This window comes from Geotrypetes seraphini, chromosome 16, assembly GCF_902459505.1.
Source record: "Geotrypetes seraphini chromosome 16, aGeoSer1.1, whole genome shotgun sequence".
Lineage (NCBI taxonomy): Eukaryota > Metazoa > Chordata > Amphibia > Gymnophiona > Dermophiidae > Geotrypetes > Geotrypetes seraphini.
This window is the reverse complement of record NC_047099.1, coordinates 33,392,592-33,412,265: the sequence shown is the minus strand read 5'-3', so window position 1 is coordinate 33,412,265 and position 19,674 is coordinate 33,392,592. Positions and strand designations below refer to the sequence as shown.

General features: G+C 44.9%; 1 protein-coding gene across 1 annotated transcript in view; it reads left to right on the top strand.

The window, feature by feature from the left end:
• The window catches only part of SENP3 (SUMO specific peptidase 3), a 41,992-nt gene that overhangs the window by 11,468 nt on the left and 10,850 nt on the right, over positions 1-19,674 (top strand). The window contains exons 2-10 of the mRNA XM_033924342.1: positions 1,371-2,527; positions 3,154-3,417; positions 14,508-14,619; positions 15,000-15,147; positions 15,449-15,496; positions 15,736-15,813; positions 17,101-17,238; positions 17,399-17,482; positions 17,947-17,997. Of these exons, the coding sequence (XP_033780233.1) occupies positions 1,384-2,527; positions 3,154-3,417; positions 14,508-14,619; positions 15,000-15,147; positions 15,449-15,496; positions 15,736-15,813; positions 17,101-17,238; positions 17,399-17,482; positions 17,947-17,997 (2,067 nt within the window). The 5' untranslated portion in view covers positions 1,371-1,383. The remainder of the gene's footprint in view (positions 1-1,370; positions 2,528-3,153; positions 3,418-14,507; positions 14,620-14,999; positions 15,148-15,448; positions 15,497-15,735; positions 15,814-17,100; positions 17,239-17,398; positions 17,483-17,946; positions 17,998-19,674) is intronic.

Sequence of the window (19,674 nt, the reverse complement as noted above, 5' to 3'; positions counted from 1 at the left end):
TGAAGGAGGAGGCATTTAAGCTGGGGTAGATTCTTTCGTCACGGCTCGCAAGCATGGGGAGAATACCCTACTGTCCAGAATGACACATCTATTGCACTAGAACGGTAATTAGGCTTTTAGTCATTCCTCTCTAATATAGCGAAGTACTCTGAAGACTCAAAAGTGAACTCGACACGAGAAATTAATTGCTAGGTCTGAGGAAGTGTAGAAAGATTAGTTGAGAGGAGTTAATGCCAGTTTGTTGTTCTTTTTGCTGTGAACATTAATTGTGATTTAAGACAGAGAACATGAGGTGGTTCTGCACACAAATCCAAGCAAAAAAAAAAAAAAAATGAGCTGGCTAATAATCAAAATGATTTAACTAATCGGTTAAATCACTTGTTTGGGGCTATTTGCTAATTTTCAGCAGCACTTAAGCAGTTATCTCCACTGAAAATTATCAGTTGGCACCTAAGTAAAATTGTCTATTTGGGGAGTGTTTGGGGGATGGGGTTGGCACTTGTTGCTTAAGTGCCAATATTCAGCACTTAAGTTGCCAGGGTAACATATAAATAAGACTGCACAAAAAAAAAATCAGTCTTGTCTTTTCAGGTTGCAACCCATGGCTAGTTAAGTTCTGAATATCGACTTTAGCATCCAGTTAACTGGCATCGCATAAACCCAATATTTATGAACGACGAAGCCCAGTCGTGGCCCAGCATTGAATCTCTGGGAGTAACGCTGGCAGGGGTCAACAAAACGCTAACTGCCGCCGGCTGAATATTGACCCCCCCCCCCCCCCGTGCCTGCACATAAAACATCAGAGGTGGTGTAAGAAAATGTTGCAAAGCCGATTTGTTCGTAGAATAACATTCCAGCATATGTAACATAGAAATAGACGGCAGATAAGGGCCACGGCCCATCTAGTCTGCCCACCCCAATGACCCTCCCCTACCTTTCTCTGTGAATAAATCCCACGTGTCTATCCCATTTGGCCTTAAAATCAGGCACGCTGCTGGCCTCAATAACCTGAAGTGGAAGACTATTCGTTTTGCTTTTAAATAGACACGGTGCTAGCTAACCTTGGACTTATGCCAATTAGTATACAAGTTCAGTGTGTTTCAAATGTGCATATGTTTATCTTACTGCATCAGTGTGGAATATTTCCTTGCTAACTTAATGGAAGAAACTGCACTCGGCCTCGGCCATTTAAGCATGGGGCTTTCTGCATCATCTCAGTAGGAGAGAGAAAAAAAAAAAATAGAAATGCTAGCTCAAAAAAACAAAAATTCTAAGCTGGGTATACTTAGCCTGAGTGAGATTTCCTCTGCTAGTTTGATATATTGCAACTGTTCTACCCTAATGCTCTCTCACCTTTTTCCACTTCGTAGGCTGCACACAGTCATGAGAGAGAACACACAGGGGAAGAACAGCTGGCGGGCAAGCGGGCTGCGTGGCTCCCGCATCCTCTCTCTACAAAATATGGAGGTGCTGGGTCGCAGGGAGAAGCTACAGCTGGCTCGTGGATGGGAACCAGACCACACTAGTTTCCGGAGAATGGCAAAATCTGGTGGCTGCTTTGGAAGGGAGCAAACCCGTCGCATTCAACTTTTAAAAAAGCAACTGCCCCATGGAAATTTTCAAGTGTCGGAGAGTGAAGAGGAGGAGGAGGAGGAAGAGAAGTGGAACATGCCCATGATGTCTGACTGGAACAATTCTAATTCTGGGGTTCAGTGTGCAAAAGCATCAAACCTTAAATGTGAACGTAGTAGCCAGGGGAAAGGCAGCAGAGATTGGCAATTTACGGACAGCTCCCCACTGGATGAAAGAGAAGGGCGAACTCGCAAAGTGGAGCGGGTAAGCAGGACAGGTCCCTGCAAGACAGAAAAGAAGAGGTGTGCCTCAAGGCGAAAGCGAACAGTGCAGACACTGCGCAGGCTTCTCTATTCCAAACCCTCTTCGCTGACATTCCAGTGGAGGTTCTGGGGGAAGTTTGTACCACGGTGCCGCCGGAGAAGTGTTGGTTACAAGCGCGGCCGCTCTTCTGTCTCCTTGTCCCCTGGCTCTCAGCCAGATGAGGACTCTGCCACCACTTTCTGCCCCTTAAAGAAGAGCTGCCACCTCCCGCCGGGTGGTGGTGATCCACCTCTCTTGGACAGAAACAGTCATGTCATTATCCCTGGGACAGAGCATGGAACTCCCATGCAGGGGGTTGTTGGTGAAATGGGGCACAGAGAGACTGAGGGGTTGCTAGGTTCCAGACTGACCAAGCCTTCCTACTCTCCTAACAATTTAAACCAAGTGGCTGTTATGGCAGACTCAGGTCTGGTCCCCTGCTCGGGTATGCTGGGTGCCCTTATGGTAGATGAGGGTGATGTATCACTTTACCCCAAATATGCGGAGTTGCAAAGGGTCACCTTTGACAGGGCCAGCCTGGAAGAGGATGATCAGGATGCATTCAACCATATTTCCAATTCCCATTCCCCTTGCATTGGTTCCAGTGAAGATGAGGCTAGCATGGCAGAAGCCAACCTGCATTTGGAATCAGGTAACATACACTCGAGATTTCCGCCTTATCTCCATATGGAAAAAGAACCATCTTTGTGTTCATACCTTCTTTCACTGTCTGCTGTTTTGGTAATCATGCATTTCCGGTGATGCTTTCACACCTCCAGTTTGTCTCCATGCTGAAGATGCAGGCTTTTTTTTTTTAATTTAAATAATTCTTTGCTCATATAAGTTATATGTCCATGAGACAGAATAGGCACTGCTTTGAATAATTATCTTTGTATCAGAATGATATTTAAAGAGGCTTACAGTTTGTGATATATTTAATATTGTTTGAGGTTCTTTTCCCCCTCCCCCACACAAGTCAATGAGCCCTGAAAAAGTCCTTAATGTTGATAAGAGACAAGAGGCTATACACAGTATCCAGTTTCTTATATGAATGTTCTTTATAAGTGCATGTTCTGTTTGCTATTAATGATTTAGGGCAAGCCAGGCCTTTCGTTTGACCAGGTTTAGCAGTGCTTATGTTTGTTGATTTGCCTTTCTCTGGTCCAAGAATTATATTTGTATGTGTACGTTTTGCTTCTCCTTATATTTTGCATAGAGTGCCTTGACTTGAATGTGCGGTTTGCCCTAGACGCTTGGGTTTCTGCTTTGTCTCTTCAGGCCCACTTGCCAATGGCTATGCATCCCTACCATCAGATGTCGAGCCCTGCCACCTCTTGGGAGCGACCGAGGATGAAAGCAGCATCCTGATTAGCAATGTGTGCAGCATTGGGTCACTGAGAAGGGTCTCCCCGGCCCTTGGAGCCATGAACGGGCCTCAGACAGAAACAGAAAGCCAGCTGGTGGAGCAGAGCGAGGAGCCAGTGGAGGAGAAGGTGTTACAGCTTGGGTCCTTGACAGAGGAACACATCACATGTGTTCAAAGTAAGCATCCCATGGTCCCGTCTTGTGTTAATGCAGTATCGATAACTGGTTGTATGCGGAGATTAAAGAGTGATGGTAGCAAACGAGCTTCACCTTGTGGCCAATACTCTCTCTTTAAGGATTTGCCGAGTGTGTGCAAATTTTTTTGTGTGCGAGCAACAAGTTCTGAAAACAATATATTTTCTAGATTTGCAAGTGACCATGTAAAATCTGTTAGTGACACTCCTAGAATGTATGAGCAATTGCTCACTACTCCCCTTAGAGCACATGTGTCAACAGAAGGCCCACAGTGACTGTGTGCCTGATGCTACTACCTCCCTGCCGCTGAAATTAAATATCTCCAGGCAGCTGATGCAAAGCCATGTGTCAAACAAAAGGCCTGCGGTGACTGCACCTGACGCTACCACCTTCCTGCTGCCGAAATTTAAAATCTTCGGGCAGCTGACGCAAAGTCAGCCTCCTGCCGTCGTTCTGTCCCTGAAATGTTCTTCTGCAACATCCTGCTTATGAGGGAAGAGGAAGTGCTGCAGAAAGAACACTTCTGGGGCAGGCCAAAAGCGGGACGCTGGCTTTGCGTTGGCTGCCTGAAGATTTTAAATTTCAGCAGCGGGGAGGTGGTAGGTGGGGGAGTCGAGAACTGGGGTCAGGTTATACTGTAGGATCCAGCTGAGAGGGGAGGGCTGGGGTTGGGAATGAGGGAAGGAAAGGCCATGCTGCACGAGCTGCAGTGGGAGGTGGTTGGAAAAGCAAGAACAGCAGATTTTGTGCAGGCTGGGGATTAGGAAGGGAGGGAAAGACATGCTGCTGGTGGGCGAGGGAAGAGAAAAAGAAAATTCTTGGACAAGGGTGTGTGGAGTGGGAGGGAAAGAGATGGTATACATGGGGAAAAGCAGAAAGAGGGAAAATTGTTGGACATGATAGTGGTGGAGAGGAGGGAGAAATGTTACACTGGGAGGGTGGAGAGATGACTTGATGAAGGAAGAGATGTCAGATTCTGGAGAAGGGTGATGGCAGGATGGAAGAGAAAGATGTCAGACCACTGGAATGGAAGGAGAGAGATGCCAGACCAGGCAATAGGGAAGGAGAGAGGAGTGATGCCGGATCGTGGAAAGGAGATGAGAGAAGAAGAGAGATGTTAGACCATAGGAAAGGGAGGAAAGAAAGAAGAGAGATGCCAGACCATGGAAAGAGGAGAGAAATTCCAGACTATGGTAAGTAGAGGAGAAAGATGCCGGACCATTTGAGGGGGGGATGGAGAAGACAGATGTCTGATCATGAGAGAGGGATAAGATGGTACACAGGGATGGAGAGGAAGGAGAGACAGGGAGGAGATGGTGCATAGCAATAGGTGTGACAGGGAAGAGATCAAAAGAAATGCTTCTTATGGATAGATGGGAATAGGGGAGAAGAAAGAGGGAGGAGATGGTACACATGGACAGAAGGGAAGACATAGAAATTTTAGATAGATTTTGAGAATAAAGCAGAAAAATGGAAGAAAGTTGAATGTTAAAAGTTAATGGTAAAGATGGATGGATGGTAAAGATGAAAGTGAAAGAGAGAAAAACAGCAAATGGATACGGTGGCCCTGGATACACAGTTAAGAGCACAGACAAAAGGAAATGCAGCCAGAGACTGGGAAAAGATGGTTTGAAAAACAAAATCACCAGACCACAAAGGTAGGGGAAATTATTTTATTTTCAATTTAGTGGAATTGTCAGTTTTGAGAATTTACATCTGCTGTCTATATTTTGCACTGTTCAGGAAGAAATACATTTGTTTCAATTTCTCGGGTTGTAATGCATGCAGAGTCTTGCATCTTAGGGTTTTGTTTGTATATATTAGTACTTTTAGTTTGCGGTCCCGTATTTGCGTAGGGGTTATGTGTGTTCTGCATGTGTGACCAAGGCCAGGTGTTGGTAGGAATGATTGTTGAGAAGCAGCTTTGTGTGCTTTGTGTAGTTTAATTTTGTGTTGTTAATAAGATTATATTGTGTGTTTATGTATGAAAAATGAATGGAAAAAATGGCATTTCAAGTAGTACTATTATGGGAGCGGGGTCTGTGGCAGAGCTTCCCCACCCAAAAAAAAGTGTTCCGCATCTTATGCCTAGAATGATTACTTGAATAAAGTTGGGATTAAGTATGATAACATCTATGATGTGAAAATAAACAGGTGAATCACTGGAATGGTGTCTCAGGGTGAGGAAGGTTCTATACTTCTACTAAGACTAAGTATCTTAATAAAAAATTTGGCCCGCGACTTAGCCTGTTTTAGATTTCAGCCCCTTAGAAACATAGAATATGACGGCAGGAAAGGGCCATCGGTCCAACAAGTCTGCCCACTCTTAAGAACCCCCCTCCCCCCTAAGTACTTCCTCGAAGTGAACCCACATGCTTATCTCATTTTTTTCTTAAAATCGAGCACGTTGCTGGCCTCAATTACCTGAAGTGGAAGATTATTCCAACGATCAACCACCCTTTTGGTAAAGAAATACTTCTTAGTGTCACCATGAAATCTCCCACCCTTGATTTTTAACAGATGTCCTCTTGTTGCCGTAGGTCCTGTAAGGAAAAAGATGTCTTCTTCTACCTCAATACGGCCAGTAACATATTTGAACGTCTCTATCATGTCTCCCCTCTCTGCGTTCCTCGAGAGAGTATAGCTGCAACTTACCCAGACGTTCTTCATATGGGAGATCCTTGAGGCCTGAGACCATCCTAGTGGCCATTCGCTGAACCAACTCCATTCTCAGCACATCCTTTTTTGATAATGTGGCCTCCAAAACTGAACACAATATTCCAGATGAGGTCTTACCATAGACCTGTACAATGGCATTATAACTTCGGGCTTGTGGCACTCTGTATAGTAGACTAGCTTAGTGCCCATTTTTTTTGCCCTCTATAGAATCCCCCGCTCCCCCCCTTATAATGGAAATTCCAGTTCAATAGGTGAGACATTCTAGACCATAGAGTTATTTCCATTTACTCACATGGGTTGCAGAAGAGAACTATTAAGCTTTTCACTCCGTCTCTATGGTACATCACTAGCTAGCTTAGCTCCTCCCATCAGTCTTTCTCTTCTGCATGTGGCTGCAGTTTGTTAGTTATGCTTTCTCCAATTTATTATTTTTAATTCAACATAGTTTCATTCCCTTTTGCGGTTCTTTCACATTTTACGGACATTTGAAGTGCTGCCTGCTTGAGAATTCAGACTTCGGTCTGTAGCTGACAGGCCGATCCCTTCGGGGTACCTATTAGCCAGTCTGCTAGTCTTCTGTGGATGCCAGGGTTGTCCCTGATCTTGTCTCGCTTCCTGTTAAACGGGAAGTCTAGCTCAGACTGTTTAGCACTCTTGGGGGGGGGGGGGGCTCAGTGGTGTTCAGCAGCATGCAGGCTGCGTTTTTGTGCCTCCGCAACGCAGTCGGTGGTCTGCAGGGGTATAGGCATAGTCAGACAGTCAGCAGCCCGAAGATCAGCTTGAGGACAGCTTTTCCAGCAGTGCGGTAGTGAATTCTCACTCTGACTCTTAATCAGGGTTAGAGAGCAGCTGCAGTTTCTGTGACCAGGGTTTGTAAGTAAGAGGAGCTGACAGGCTCCGACAACGATTTCTAAAACTCAATTTCGAGGGGTTTTGAGTGTTTTCTAGTGATCCTCTATGTTCTCCCACCTGAAAAATCCTATTTTGATGATTTTTTTTTTTTTTTTAATTTCAGCTGGTGCTCCGGGACACTCATCCAAGTTTTATTAAAAAACGCTTTTATAAAAAATTCAAAGCGATGTACATGAAAAGCAGGGAAAGAGGGTAGAACAGTGGTCTCAAAATCGCGGCCCGGGGGCCACATGCGGCCCACCAGGTACTATTTTGAGGCCCTCGGTATGTTTATCATAATCACAAAAGTTTAAAAAAACAGTTTTTTGATCATATGTCTCTTTAGCTATAAATTACAATATTATTATTAAGGCTTAGCCAAAAGGAAGGATTTATAAACTATAAAGAGTTTTACCTCATGCAAAATTGTCATTTCTTTAATGAGACATTAACTATTTTTTTCTGAGGCCCTCCAAGTACCGACAAATCCAAAATGTGGCCCTGCAAAGGGTTTGAGGTTGAGACCACTGGGGTAGAACTACAGTTTTAAAGAGAAAAGAACAATTAAAGGAAAAAAACATTAAGGAAGGGGGGATAGACATGCTTATTCTTTCAAGATCACAGCATTAATGGTGGGGCAAAAGAAGTCAAAGGTTTATGATAAGCTAATTCCTGAAAGCATCAATGAAAAGGAAACTTTTTAGTGAAATTTTAAATCGTTCTAATATTGTTTCCTCCTGGAGGTGAATAGGGTTAGCATTCGGTGATTCCATTGCTGGAGTGCTGTAACTGAAAATTATTTCATTTCGCCTTTAGAGAAGGGATTGTGAGAAGATGTTGTTTAGGTTTTTGGGTTTTTTTTCATTCTTTATTAATTTTAAAACTGACAAACAAGTGATTAATATTAAAATATTACATTACTAATAAAATATACTGCACTTGTCATTCTTATACATATAATCCATTAAAGTAAAAATTATAACCCTTTCCCCCCCACCCAACAATTCTTCAACAGAAATCCAATCATTAAATAAAAATATTAATCATCCAATTTCCCCCCTCCCCCCAATAAAATACATGTATCCATCAGAAAGGAAAACGATGTTCATTCATTACAAAAATTCTCTAATGGCCCCCAGATCTTTATAAAGTTGTTATAATTACCTTTCTGTACAGCAATTGCTCTTTCCATTTTAAAAATGTGACAAAGTGAATTCCACCAAAAAGAATAATTAAGATTTGTATAATTTTTCCAATTAGCCGTAATGTGCTGAATTGCCACCCCTGTCATTATTAATAGAAGTTTGTTAAGATGAAATTTGACTTTTTTTCCTCCTAGCCATGCCAAACAGAATAGTATCAAGACAAAGCAACATGATTTTCAAGTAAACGGTTAACCTGCGTCCAAATTGAATTCCAAAATAATTTAATGTTAATTTGTTGATCTTAGGGTTCTTGATGTTGAATATGGAATGAATCTATCCAGGAAAGCTGGTAATTTTGAATATTAAGAGCTAATTTTTAGGAAATTCATTGTTGGATTGGAAGCCCTGAAAGACTTGCTGAGGTCTCGACTGGCAGAGTCCCACCTTCTTTTCTTTTGGACGGAATGTCATCTCCTGACACTGACAGCGGCGCTTGTAGCCAGAGTGGACAGCGAACGTCATCAGACTCTAGACACCAGAGAGTAGACCATGTCGCCTCAGGCGTTTCGGGTGATTGTGAGGTGCTGAGGTCAGACCTGCATCAGCTTCATGTCCACAGCCAAAGGAGGAGGGGGGGGGGTAGTACCAAGCTTCTTCAGCCGCAGATTCGAGCCCAGAAGTGAGGGGCTCGAGTACAGCCCTGGCCTCCAGACGTTCTTCGTTAACATCTTTTCGCCCAGGCTGAGGTCCTTCGGTGGCTTGAGTCATCCTGGCCTAATCCTTCTAGTGGCTCCAGACTGGCCTCAAAGACTGATATGCGGCTCTGATGCGTTTGGGGTTCGGTGTGGTTTGAGCCTGGTTCTTCTCGCGCGGGCCCGGTTGTCATGGAAGTTCCAGGTCACTTTGCTCTTCCGGCTTGGCTATTGAGCACGCGGCCTTAGCCCATACAGGCTATTTGGAGTTTGTGTTTGATCTTCTGCTCAAATCCAAGAAGTCGTCCAAAGTGTCTACCTATGTTAAGTAGTGGGAAACTTTTCTCCTTTGAGGTGACCAGGCTCCGAGGGGGGGCCTTTGTTCAGCTTCACGGTCAAAAGTCCTTCCCTTTCTCCGATCTGGTCTGGATAAAATCCTCTGTCCTGTTTTCCATCTCAGGATAGTCGGCTCTAGTTAACATCACATCCGGTTATTGCTCGTTTTTGAAAGGGGCTGTTTGGTCCGGCTACCCATTAAGCATCTGTTCCCGGTCTGGGACCTTGACATGATACTGTCGGGCCTTGCCAGAGCTCCTTTTGAGCTTCTTCTGGATGCGTTTCTCCTGGACTTAGCTCTCATGATTGTTTTCTGATCGCCATCACTTCTGCCCGTATTTTGTAGATATCAGTTTCTCTACGGACAATTTCTTCATTTTTGCAGATGGTTTCAGCTTTCCCTGTCATTTAGGAAGTGTGTTTGCCTGTGTTTCAGCCGATGAGTTCCAAACATCAAGATTGGTTTCTAAGAAAACTTGGCATGCGCAGGATGCTTCTGCGTTCTCTGGAGGGCACTAATGAGTTTCGTCTTTCTGGCCCTCTGTACTGATTCATTCGTTGAAGCATGGTGTTCCCACTTCTAAGGCCACATTCTCCAGGCGGGTCTGTAGAGCCATTTCATACACCTACATTCTTGCAGGGAAAGAGTCTCCTCTTTCTGTTCGGGTGCCTTTTACCAGGAGTGTGGCTTCTTTGTGGTCCGATGCTAGATATCTCTTCTTTCTGAGGAGCTTTGCAGGGCGGTGACATGGTTGTTTCTTCCTATGTTTGCCAGATTCTACAGAGTGATGGTGCTGCCCATCAGAACTTGGCTTTCGGGTTCTCGGTCTTGAAGGCTGGCACAGCAAGCCCACTCTGATTAGGGGGACTGTTTTTGTACATCCCTTTGAACATAAGAATTGCCACAGCTGGGTCAGACCGGTGGTCTATCGTGACCAGCAGCCTGTTCCCGCGGCGGCCCCCAGGTCTAGAATGTCTCACCTATTGCACTAGAAAAGGAGATTATGTACTTCAAGTTTATTTAGGTCTTGATATACTGCTTTTATAAACAAAGCGGTTTCCAATTTATACAAAGTATTAAAAGTTTTATTTAAAAATATAAACTAGAGGGAACAAGTTCAGTTGCAATACAGACATGATACATAGGGGCAGATGGGGAGGATGCATTGCTTAAAATAAAAGAAAGGGGAGGCAAAATACAAAAGGAGTAAATCTTTAATGTAAGGCCTGATGTCTGAGGTTTTTGAATAAGGAAAGCTAAGTATAGATCTCAAAAGAATCTCTGAAAAGAAATGTTTTGAGATTAGATTTAAAGTTGTTGAGATTCCTTTCTTGTCTCGGGTCAAAGGTAAGGCATTCCACAATGTGGGTGCAGTTACTGAAAAGATTGTTTTACGTGTTGTATCACAGAATAACTGGTGAACTGAAGGGACTGCTAAGAGATATTGTTGGGAAGACGTAGTATCTTGTGCGAATCATAAGGGATCAGCAATCTGTTTATGAATGAGGGAATGTGATTAGATTGCACTCTGAAAGCAAGGAATAGTATTTTAAAAGTAATCCTATGTGAAATAGGTAACCAGTGAGCTTTTCTGAGGAAAGGGGTAACATGGTCAAATTTTTTAGCGTTAAAGATGATTTTTTACAGCAGTGTTTTGAATTAGAGAATGACACGGTGGCAGTTAACTGTGGGTAACCCGCTGAAACGGTGGGCGGATGGAGTGTTCATTGCGGGCACGGGGACAAGGCCATCCACCGCCCCGTGGAGCGGTAAATGGCCTTGTCCTCGCAGTTAAGGAAGGGAAGGCACGGGGTCACCGATTGCGCGTGGCCCCCTCCCTAAGGCCAAATCTATCTCCCTCCCCCTTACTTTCACAGTGCTTTCATAAAAAACTTACTGAAGCCGGCAAAGCCTGCCTGCCTGCAGTCGCATGTGTGTGGATGGAAGCTTCTCCTCTGACGCAACTGGAGATAGATTTGGCTGGAGGGAGGGAGGGGACCGCATGTGATTGGTGACTCTGCGCCTTCCCTCCCATAAGTTTCAATTCTTTACTAACGTGCCATGAAGGTAAGGGGGAGGGAGGGAGATTCTCGGGCCGCTGAAGGGCGGTGAGGTGGCGAGAGGGAAGGGTGGATGCTGCGGGGACGGGGTGGGTGAAGGGGGCAGTGGTCTGGTGACTGGGACAGATTTTTTCCCCCGTTTCATTCTCTATTTTGAATGACTTGTAATCTCCTGATCTCTTTTTGAGTGATGCCTTAGTAAAGTGAGTTGCAATAATCTAAGGTTGAAATTACTAATGAATGGATAAGAATGTTGATTGAATTGGGGTTAAGTAGTGACTTGAGTGATCTAATCATTTTTAGTTTAAAGAAACATTTTTGTACCACTGAGCTGATCTGAGATTTTAAAGGATTGTATGTTATCAAGGATCACTCCTAGAATTTTAATGTTTGGTACAAAGCGAATTGGGATTTAAGAGATGCATATTGGGGATGCAAGGGTTTCATTTTGATCTTGTGAAAAAAGCATATGTTTGTTTTTTGATATATTGAGAGAGAAGATTTTGGCAGAGCCAGTCATACACAAGATGTAGTTTTTGATTAATATCCAGAATTTCTGCTTGATTGTGGCTCTGGAATGGATGGATTAGTTGATGTGATCCGCATAGGCATAAACTATGAATACAACAGATTGGGCTATGGTTAACAATGGTGCGAGAAACAGGTTAAATAACATGGGCGAGAGTAGATCCTTATGGAACCCCTGAGTCTTGAAAATAGGTGAGACATTCTAGACACCAGCCCTATCCTTGCTGTGCATGCTGGCAGATTTCAGAGTTCGGGTCAGATGTCTGTCTCCCTATGTTTCTCCTATCTGTTTTGTGGAGACCAGTCAGCCCTTTGGGGCTAGGGAGAGTTTTGTGAATATGTTCTCCATGTAATGGGAGTAGTTCCTGAGCTTCCTTGAAGCCTTTGTTGACGGTTAATAGTAGTTCGCTGGCGATGCCTTTGTTGACCGTTAATAGTAGCTCGCTGGCGATTTTCAGTTTTCTCTCTTTGAGCGGCCCGAGCCTTTTCACAAGTCTTGCACGTGGCTGCCCTGAATCTTCTTCTCTGATGTCAGGCGGAAACAGGAAGTTGTGTGAGAGAACTTTTGTGGCAGCTGCACATGCAACTTGTGAAAAGGCTCTTGCCGCTGGGAGAGAGAAAACTGAAAGGGGAAGGGAGAGAGGGAGATGCCCCGACGAGGGGAAGAGATGCTCAGACCACGGTGATCTGGAGGGGGGCTGCTGGGCCGTGCGAAGGGCACTGAAGGGAAGTGGAAAGAGAGGGGAAGGGAGAGAGAGGAACAGGCGCTGAAGGGAAATTGGGAGGAGAGAGTGGGGGCAGACTCATGGAAGTGGGTAGGAGAGAGAGCGGGAAACATGCTGGAAGGAAGTGTAGAGAGGGGGAGGGAAGAGCAGACGCTGCATGAAAGTGGAGAGAGCGAGAGGAGCAGACGCTGGAGGGAAGTGGAGAGAGCGAGGGGAGCAGACGCTGGTAGGAAGTGGAGAGAGCGAGGGGAGCAGACGCTGGAAGGAAGTGGAGAGAGCGAGGGGAGCAGACGCTGGAAGGAAGTGGAGAGAGCGAGGGGAGCAGACGCTGGAAGGAAGTGGAAAGAGAAAGAGGGAGGCACAGACACTGGATGCAAGTGGGGAGGGGAGAGAGTAGAACAGATGCTGAAGGGAAGGGAAGTGAAGAGGGGAGCTCATACTGGATGGAAGGAGGGGATAAAGAAAATAGAGCACATGCTAGATTGGAGAGACAGATACCAGATCTGAGGGGAGGAAAGGAGGAGAGAGATGCTAGAAACCACCTGGGAGAGGGAGATGGAAGGGAAGAAGACAGAGATGCCAGACCATGGAGGAGGGAGGGGAGGGAAGAAGATGGGTGCCAGACCAATGGGGGGGGGGAAAGGCAGACAGTTTCTGGTAGAGGCATAGAAATAGAGCAGATGCCATATGGAAGAGGCAGAGAGAAGTGGATGGAAGGGAAGATGAAGAAAGCAGAAACCAGACAACAAAGATAGAAAAAAAAATCTGTTTATTTTCTTTAGGATAAATTAGTATTGTAGCTGTGTTGATAAACATTTATAAACAAAGCCTAGCCAGCTGAAGATAACAGGCAGAACTCTGATTTATAAAATGACAATTCTACAGAATATTGTTTCTTTTTATACTTTTAATAAAATAAGTTCAGTATAAAACCATTTGAGGCTTGTGCGGATGGGATCAGATGGTTTGCGGAGACGGGGACCGAGTTCCCCACTCCTCTCCAAGCTTCACTGGCTCCCAGTTTACTCCAGAGTCCTCTATAAATGTGCCTGCATAGCCTTCAAGATTCTACATGGCGTCCTTCCTCCTGTTATCCCACTCTTCTGGAATTCCTCAAACCCGCTCTCGACTAGATCCTCTCAAAAACTGAAACTATCTTTCCCTTCTATAAAAGGTATATCCCGCGCTGGAAAACTTGGAACATCCCTCCCCTTTAGAACCACAGAACTCTGGAACAACCTTTCATCCCCGCTCAGAAATTCTAGCTCCTTCCAATCCTTCCGCAAACACTTGAAAACTTGGCTCTTTTCAAAAACCTAATCACCTCCCGTGCTCTAGTATCCTGTCCCCCTCTATCTCCTCAGTCCCTCTCCTATATCCTTTCCTTGTAGTTCCTTTCCTCTCAACCTCTGTAAACCGTGCCGAGCTCTGCGCACGCGGAGATGGTGCGGTATACAAACCTAAGGTTTAGTTTAGTTTAGTTCGCAGAGACGGGGACAAATTTTTTCCCCGTGTCATTCTCTATTGCAAGTGTTCATAGCCAACAGACTGTTACTAGCAGCTGCTTGGAAACAGAAGTCCCTACAAGAAGAAAAGAATCCCCTCCCCAAAAAATGCATCCTATACATTGATGTGGGAGAAGCAGCTCTAACAGCTCCAGTATGTATACACTGATCCACTGTAACATAGTCACTAAGGAATTGCATCTTTCAGACTGGCTTCTCCCTTCACCTCGACTCTTGAACAGGTACAATAAGCACACATGATACAATCATACATGTATGCATACGCTTGCTTACACTGGAATTTGTAAGCCACGTTCTGCATGCTTTCTCCCCATTTTTAGTCTGTATGTGTCAGATTTTAAATAACCTGGCCCTTTGATTTTTTTTTAACCTTTCTCATTGCCAAGAAAAGTAGCTTTGAGGGCCTGCTAAGATAATTATGTGAGTAGGGAACTTGGGATACAGGAATGCATGTAAAGCTAAACTATTTTGTGATATGCCCTCCTTCAGGTATCCTAGACCAGTTCCTACAGACTTATGGCAGTCTCATCCCACTGGGTGCAGAGGAGGTAGTGGAAAAACTGGAGGATGTATTCCAGCAGGATTTCTCCTCCTCTCACAAGTGAGTCTTTCTCTCTGTCTTTCCCCCCCATATTGTTCTGCAAAAGCACGGTTCTCTTGCTTTACGCATCAAAAAGGGAAACCACTTGGGTACAACTGCTACTACAGATAAAGGAGGATCCACTGTGAAAGCTAGATGGGAAGGAGTCAAAGGTAGGTGACAGCAGGAAGGGAAGGAATTGGATCTTGCAGGAGGAGGATCCCTTATGAGAGCTAGTAACGTGGTTCATTCCTTTGAGGCAGTAGCATGGGGAGGGAAAGATCCGGATGTAGGCGATAATGAGAAACAGCTTGGGTGGGATGGACCTTTGAAAAGCAGTAAGATGAGTGATCCTCGATACTATCCCGCTGTAACCACTTGCCTTTATTTCTCCCTGCTAGGAAGAGTTTGGTGCACCAACTGATCCAGTCCTACCAGCGTATGCCAGGCAATGCCATGGTTCGCGGCTTCCGTGTGAACTACAAGCGTCACGTGCTGTCCATGGATGACCTAGGCACACTCTATGGCCAGAACTGGCTGAACGATCAGGTACTTTGGTGTGGTGGTGGTGGTGGGGAGAGAGAGGAGTCATCTCGCAGACCTCCCTCATAGTGCATGATAAAGAAGGAAGGGGCATAAATGATGTAGCTCAGATGCTTGATTTGAAATTTGAAGAGGCGACCCAGAGGTATTCTTTCTTTACTGAGATGAGATGGCTGCCTAGTGCTAACCAGTTGTGGAGGAAGGGAGACAAAACAGGAAGTCTGCGGGAGGTACTAGGTGTGCCAAGGCATGAAATTGATGCTTGATCCATAGAGACTCTTAGAAGTAACTGTTTTCTTCCGGGCAGGTCATGAATATGTATGGGGACCTGGTGATGGACACTGTGCCTGAGAAGGTGAGTAGGTAGAATCGATCAAGATTAATGTACCCCCCCCCCCCCAAAAAAAAAAAAAAAATAAATAAATAAAAAGCATGGCAGAGGAGAAGAGGTAGTTGTGACAGTTGGATACTGAATTGGCCCCTGCAGGCTGTAAGAAGGGAACGAGACTTGGTGCAACCAATGTGTGTGGGTTCTGTAAAAGTGCTTAAGTTATTAATACCCTTTCCCCTTGTTTTGTTTTTCCCTCCATATAGGTCCATTTTTTTAACAGCTTTTTCTATGATAAGCTCCGGACCAAAGGCTATGATGGTGTAAAGCGCTGGACGAAAAATGTAAGCTGTGACAGACCTTAGTGGGGGTTCTTTTTCCCTCCAATCTGGATCCCTTGTGATGGGCACTTTCAACTCTGATTCCATATATATTCTCGTTTATAAGGGCCAGGATCTCTTGGCCTGGGCAGTCATAAGTGAATAAGAGGAGCCAGAGATTGCCTATTGTCGTGCAAGAGAACCTGCTCTTCTCCCACACCTGGATTTAGATATAAGCAGTGTCTCAGGTGGCAGGATCTGATAGGTGCCAGAAAGCTGCCACACCAATGCCCTGTGCCACGGTCATGTTCTGAAGCTGGCTTAAGAATAGCGGCAGCAGTTATGACAAAATGAGCTCAGGGTAAGGTCTCTCATCCCATGCCCATTCTCTGGCATTTTGGATGCCCCACCCTAGCGCAGATACTGATGGTAGTAGGAAGCAGGTAAAGGCATGGGGACAGGGCCTCTGACTGGGTGCTGGATACAAGGTCCTGCTCTGAGCTTTCTCTGTTCTGAGTCGGCAACCAAAGGAGGAGCAGGCCCAAAAGTGAGGAGGGAGAGGAAGATCTAGAGTAGGGGTATCCAACCTGCGGCCCCGTGAAGTATTTTGTGCAGCCCCAGTTGAGGGCGATGCAGTGTTTTCCTCTGTTTCCCCTGGGTGTTTACCGTCTTGCCGGCTCCCTCCTCTGTCTTGCTGCAGCGTTTGCGCGGCCCCAGAAAAAATTTTTTGGGGCCAATGTGGCCCAGGAAAGCCAAAAGGTTGGACACCCTTGATCTAGAGCAATGCTGTTCAATGCAAGGCTGGGGGCCAATAGCAGCCCCCATCGTTTTTCTAGTTTTGCGTTTTGTTTTCCCTTGCTTCTCTGTCCTACCCCACCCCAACCCCCCTCAGTCCACTTCCCCTTTTTTATCCTAAGGCTGAGTAGAGAGGCAGAGTCACATTGAAGGACAAGGCATTTCTCAATTAAAAAAAAAAAAAGTGAATGCTTTTGGAAATGCTCCAGCTTAAAAATTTAATGGTCACTGATCTAGCGGGTGGATATTGTGACCAACACATACGCACTTTGATTAATTTAATTTTGAAGAGCGAATCTTTGCCTCTCCCTCCCCCAACAGAGAGCCTATGGACACCCTGCCTCTAGCCAGTCCCTATTCTCTTCTTTTCCCCTTCAAAAATCAGCAGGCAATAAGGCAGTGTTAAGAGCAGCGTCACCTCCTCTTCCTCCTTGGCTTCTTTGACATGTGGACTTCCCCTCAATGTGATGATTTGCCCATAGTGCTGACAGCGAACACCCTCCATGTGCTTCACAGGTGGACATCTTCAACAAGGAGCTGCTGCTGATCCCCATCCACTTAGAGGTGCACTGGTCCCTCATCTCTGTTAATGTGAAGCAGAAGAGCATTACCTATTTTGACTCCCAGCGTACTTTGAATCGGCGATGTCCTAAGGTGAGTAATCAGGAGGAGGGATGGAAGGGTGGCTCACCTTCTGTTGCTGCAGCTGGAATTTCTCATTTTGCTTTAGAGAAAGGAACAAACTGCTTTTCTTACGTGAAACAGGCTACCTTAAATAGCTTTCTTCCTTTATTTTTTTTTTTTTGTTTGCTAGCACATTGCAAAGTATTTGCAGGCTGAGGCGGTGAAGAAGGCACGGCCGGATTTCTACGAGGGTTGGAAAGGCTTTTTCAAAATGGTGAGGAAGGGGGTGTCTTCACCCTGTATCTTTGGGGCTGGGAGCAGAAAATATAGTCGGAGCAGTGTCTTGAGTGTACAGTCCACAGTACTCTGCTGTCAGTTCCTTAACTAGACTGTGAAACTAAGTTTCAGTGTTATGTGCTATTTGTGCGTTACTTGTTTTGTGGTGGGGGGGTTCCATGTGTATGTGTGTGAAAGAAGTTTGCACTGCTGCCTCCTTTGCTGTACCCAGTCAACAGTTTCATACATATGTGCGTACATTGGCCTTATACTGTGTGGGAAATTTGCATATCTGCTGTCCCCTGATCTGTCATGAAGGTACTGTGTGCGTGGAAGGAAGTGAGGACAAATGTTTTTACTACCACTGCTTATGCTGTATTTTCTGTGAATATCCAAAGACATTTATCTAAAATCTGGGTCTGACTGTATGTCTTTTTTTTTTTTTTTTCTTCCCCTGTTCAGAACGTGGCCCGACAGAATAACGACAGTGATTGTGGTGCATTTGTTCTACAGGTGAGTGTGCATGGGATGATGGGGCAAGCTAGTTCTCTGCTGAAGGCTGTGGAGCTGAGGGTTTCATTTCCAACCTATCCAGCGTAAGCATTCTTGTATTGCAATGTCTAGTCTCCCATGACTTTGTGGTTATGAGGAGGACTGGAAAATCCCATGAAAGTCCTTCTTTTCTGTTGAATAGTTGCTTGTTCGAGATGGGGAGAGGGCAAATGTAAGTGGCGACTGCAGCCTGTAGATTCCCTCCCCCACTAACCCTGTGGTAATCTGAGCTTTCTTAAAGCATGACAGTTTTTGGGGTCTGGGCCAAAGTGCTGTACTTTTCAGCCTTGTGTCCAGCCCCCCCCCCTTCCCCAAATTTTATATGGAACTCTACACCATGCTGCACAAGGGAAGGGCTAAATTGGTGCTTGGGGAGGGGGATGATGGGAGAAGGCTAAGGAGGAGAGTTCAACATAGGTATAAATAAGGGGATGGGGAGGCCGGTAGGGTTTATGAAGGTAAGATAGGGGACTATGAAAAGGTCATGGATGTGTTTAATTCTGTCTGTGGATTAAACTTTTGCAGTAAGATCTGCTGTCTCCCTCTCCTGATGGAGATATTTTTATCTCCGATGTTGATTGTTAAATTTGATCCAGAGTAAAATTTAGGATTTAAAATGTTGTTTGAGAGTTATATTTCTCTTCAGGATGAAACAGTGACATACAGTGACATACAGGTTCTTAGGTAGGGCTACACTTCAACCACAGGTTTTTGGGACAGGGTGATCTTGTTGCATAGCTCAATATGAGATAAAAGTAATTATCCCAAAAAAGGGTCCCTTAAAGCAAAATATAAAATTAGCTCCTTTTAGATGCCCTTAGGATAGGAAGGTGGATTCTGTATCTTCCATCTTCATAAAAAAATGTTGTGAAATAGGAGAGCCTCAAAGACCCAGAACGGTTTCGGACAGGCATTGCTGAGGACACCTAAATCTTTTCACCTTGTGCGGTCCTGTTTGAACCAGCTAAATACTGCATCCTACTGCGGAAGTTTGGAGAGCATTGGAGACCCAGAACTCTTTTGGGCAGGCATTATTGAGGACATTTGGACCTTCTTTCCACCTTGTGGTATACATCTGTGGGTGCATGGCCAAAGGAGCAAGTACCACCCCTTTAGAGCAACTGAGTAGTGACAGAAAGTGGAGACCGTTGTTTCCCCTTAAACTAAAACAAGCCCCCCGTAAACGCTATTCAATCTCTCAGGAAGCTCCAATTTTCATGTATTCTTTACCCATGGAACTTAAATTAGTATGTACCTTGTTTATGTAACTTTTCTATTTTAGGCTCCTTATCATTCGCTGACTGTCCAGCCTTCTTTCAATGTAAACCACCTAGAAGTCGCCTGACTATGGCGGTATAGAAAAATAAAGTTGCTATTATTATTATTATTACTACACTGAAATGGTTTGGGTGGGCTATGTATAAGAAAAATGTCAAGAGAAGAATTGTAGGATTTGGTTATCTTTCCTCCTACAAGCTCTCTTTCCTCTATCTCCTTCCACTTCCTTTCATCTACCTGTCCCTGCTTCTCCCTCCTTCCTCCCCTGGGCTGATCACTCTTAGCTTCTTAAAGTAAAACGTTTGGACACAAATATCAGAGCACAAATGTATGAAAATAAAAGAAAACAAAAAATGTAAT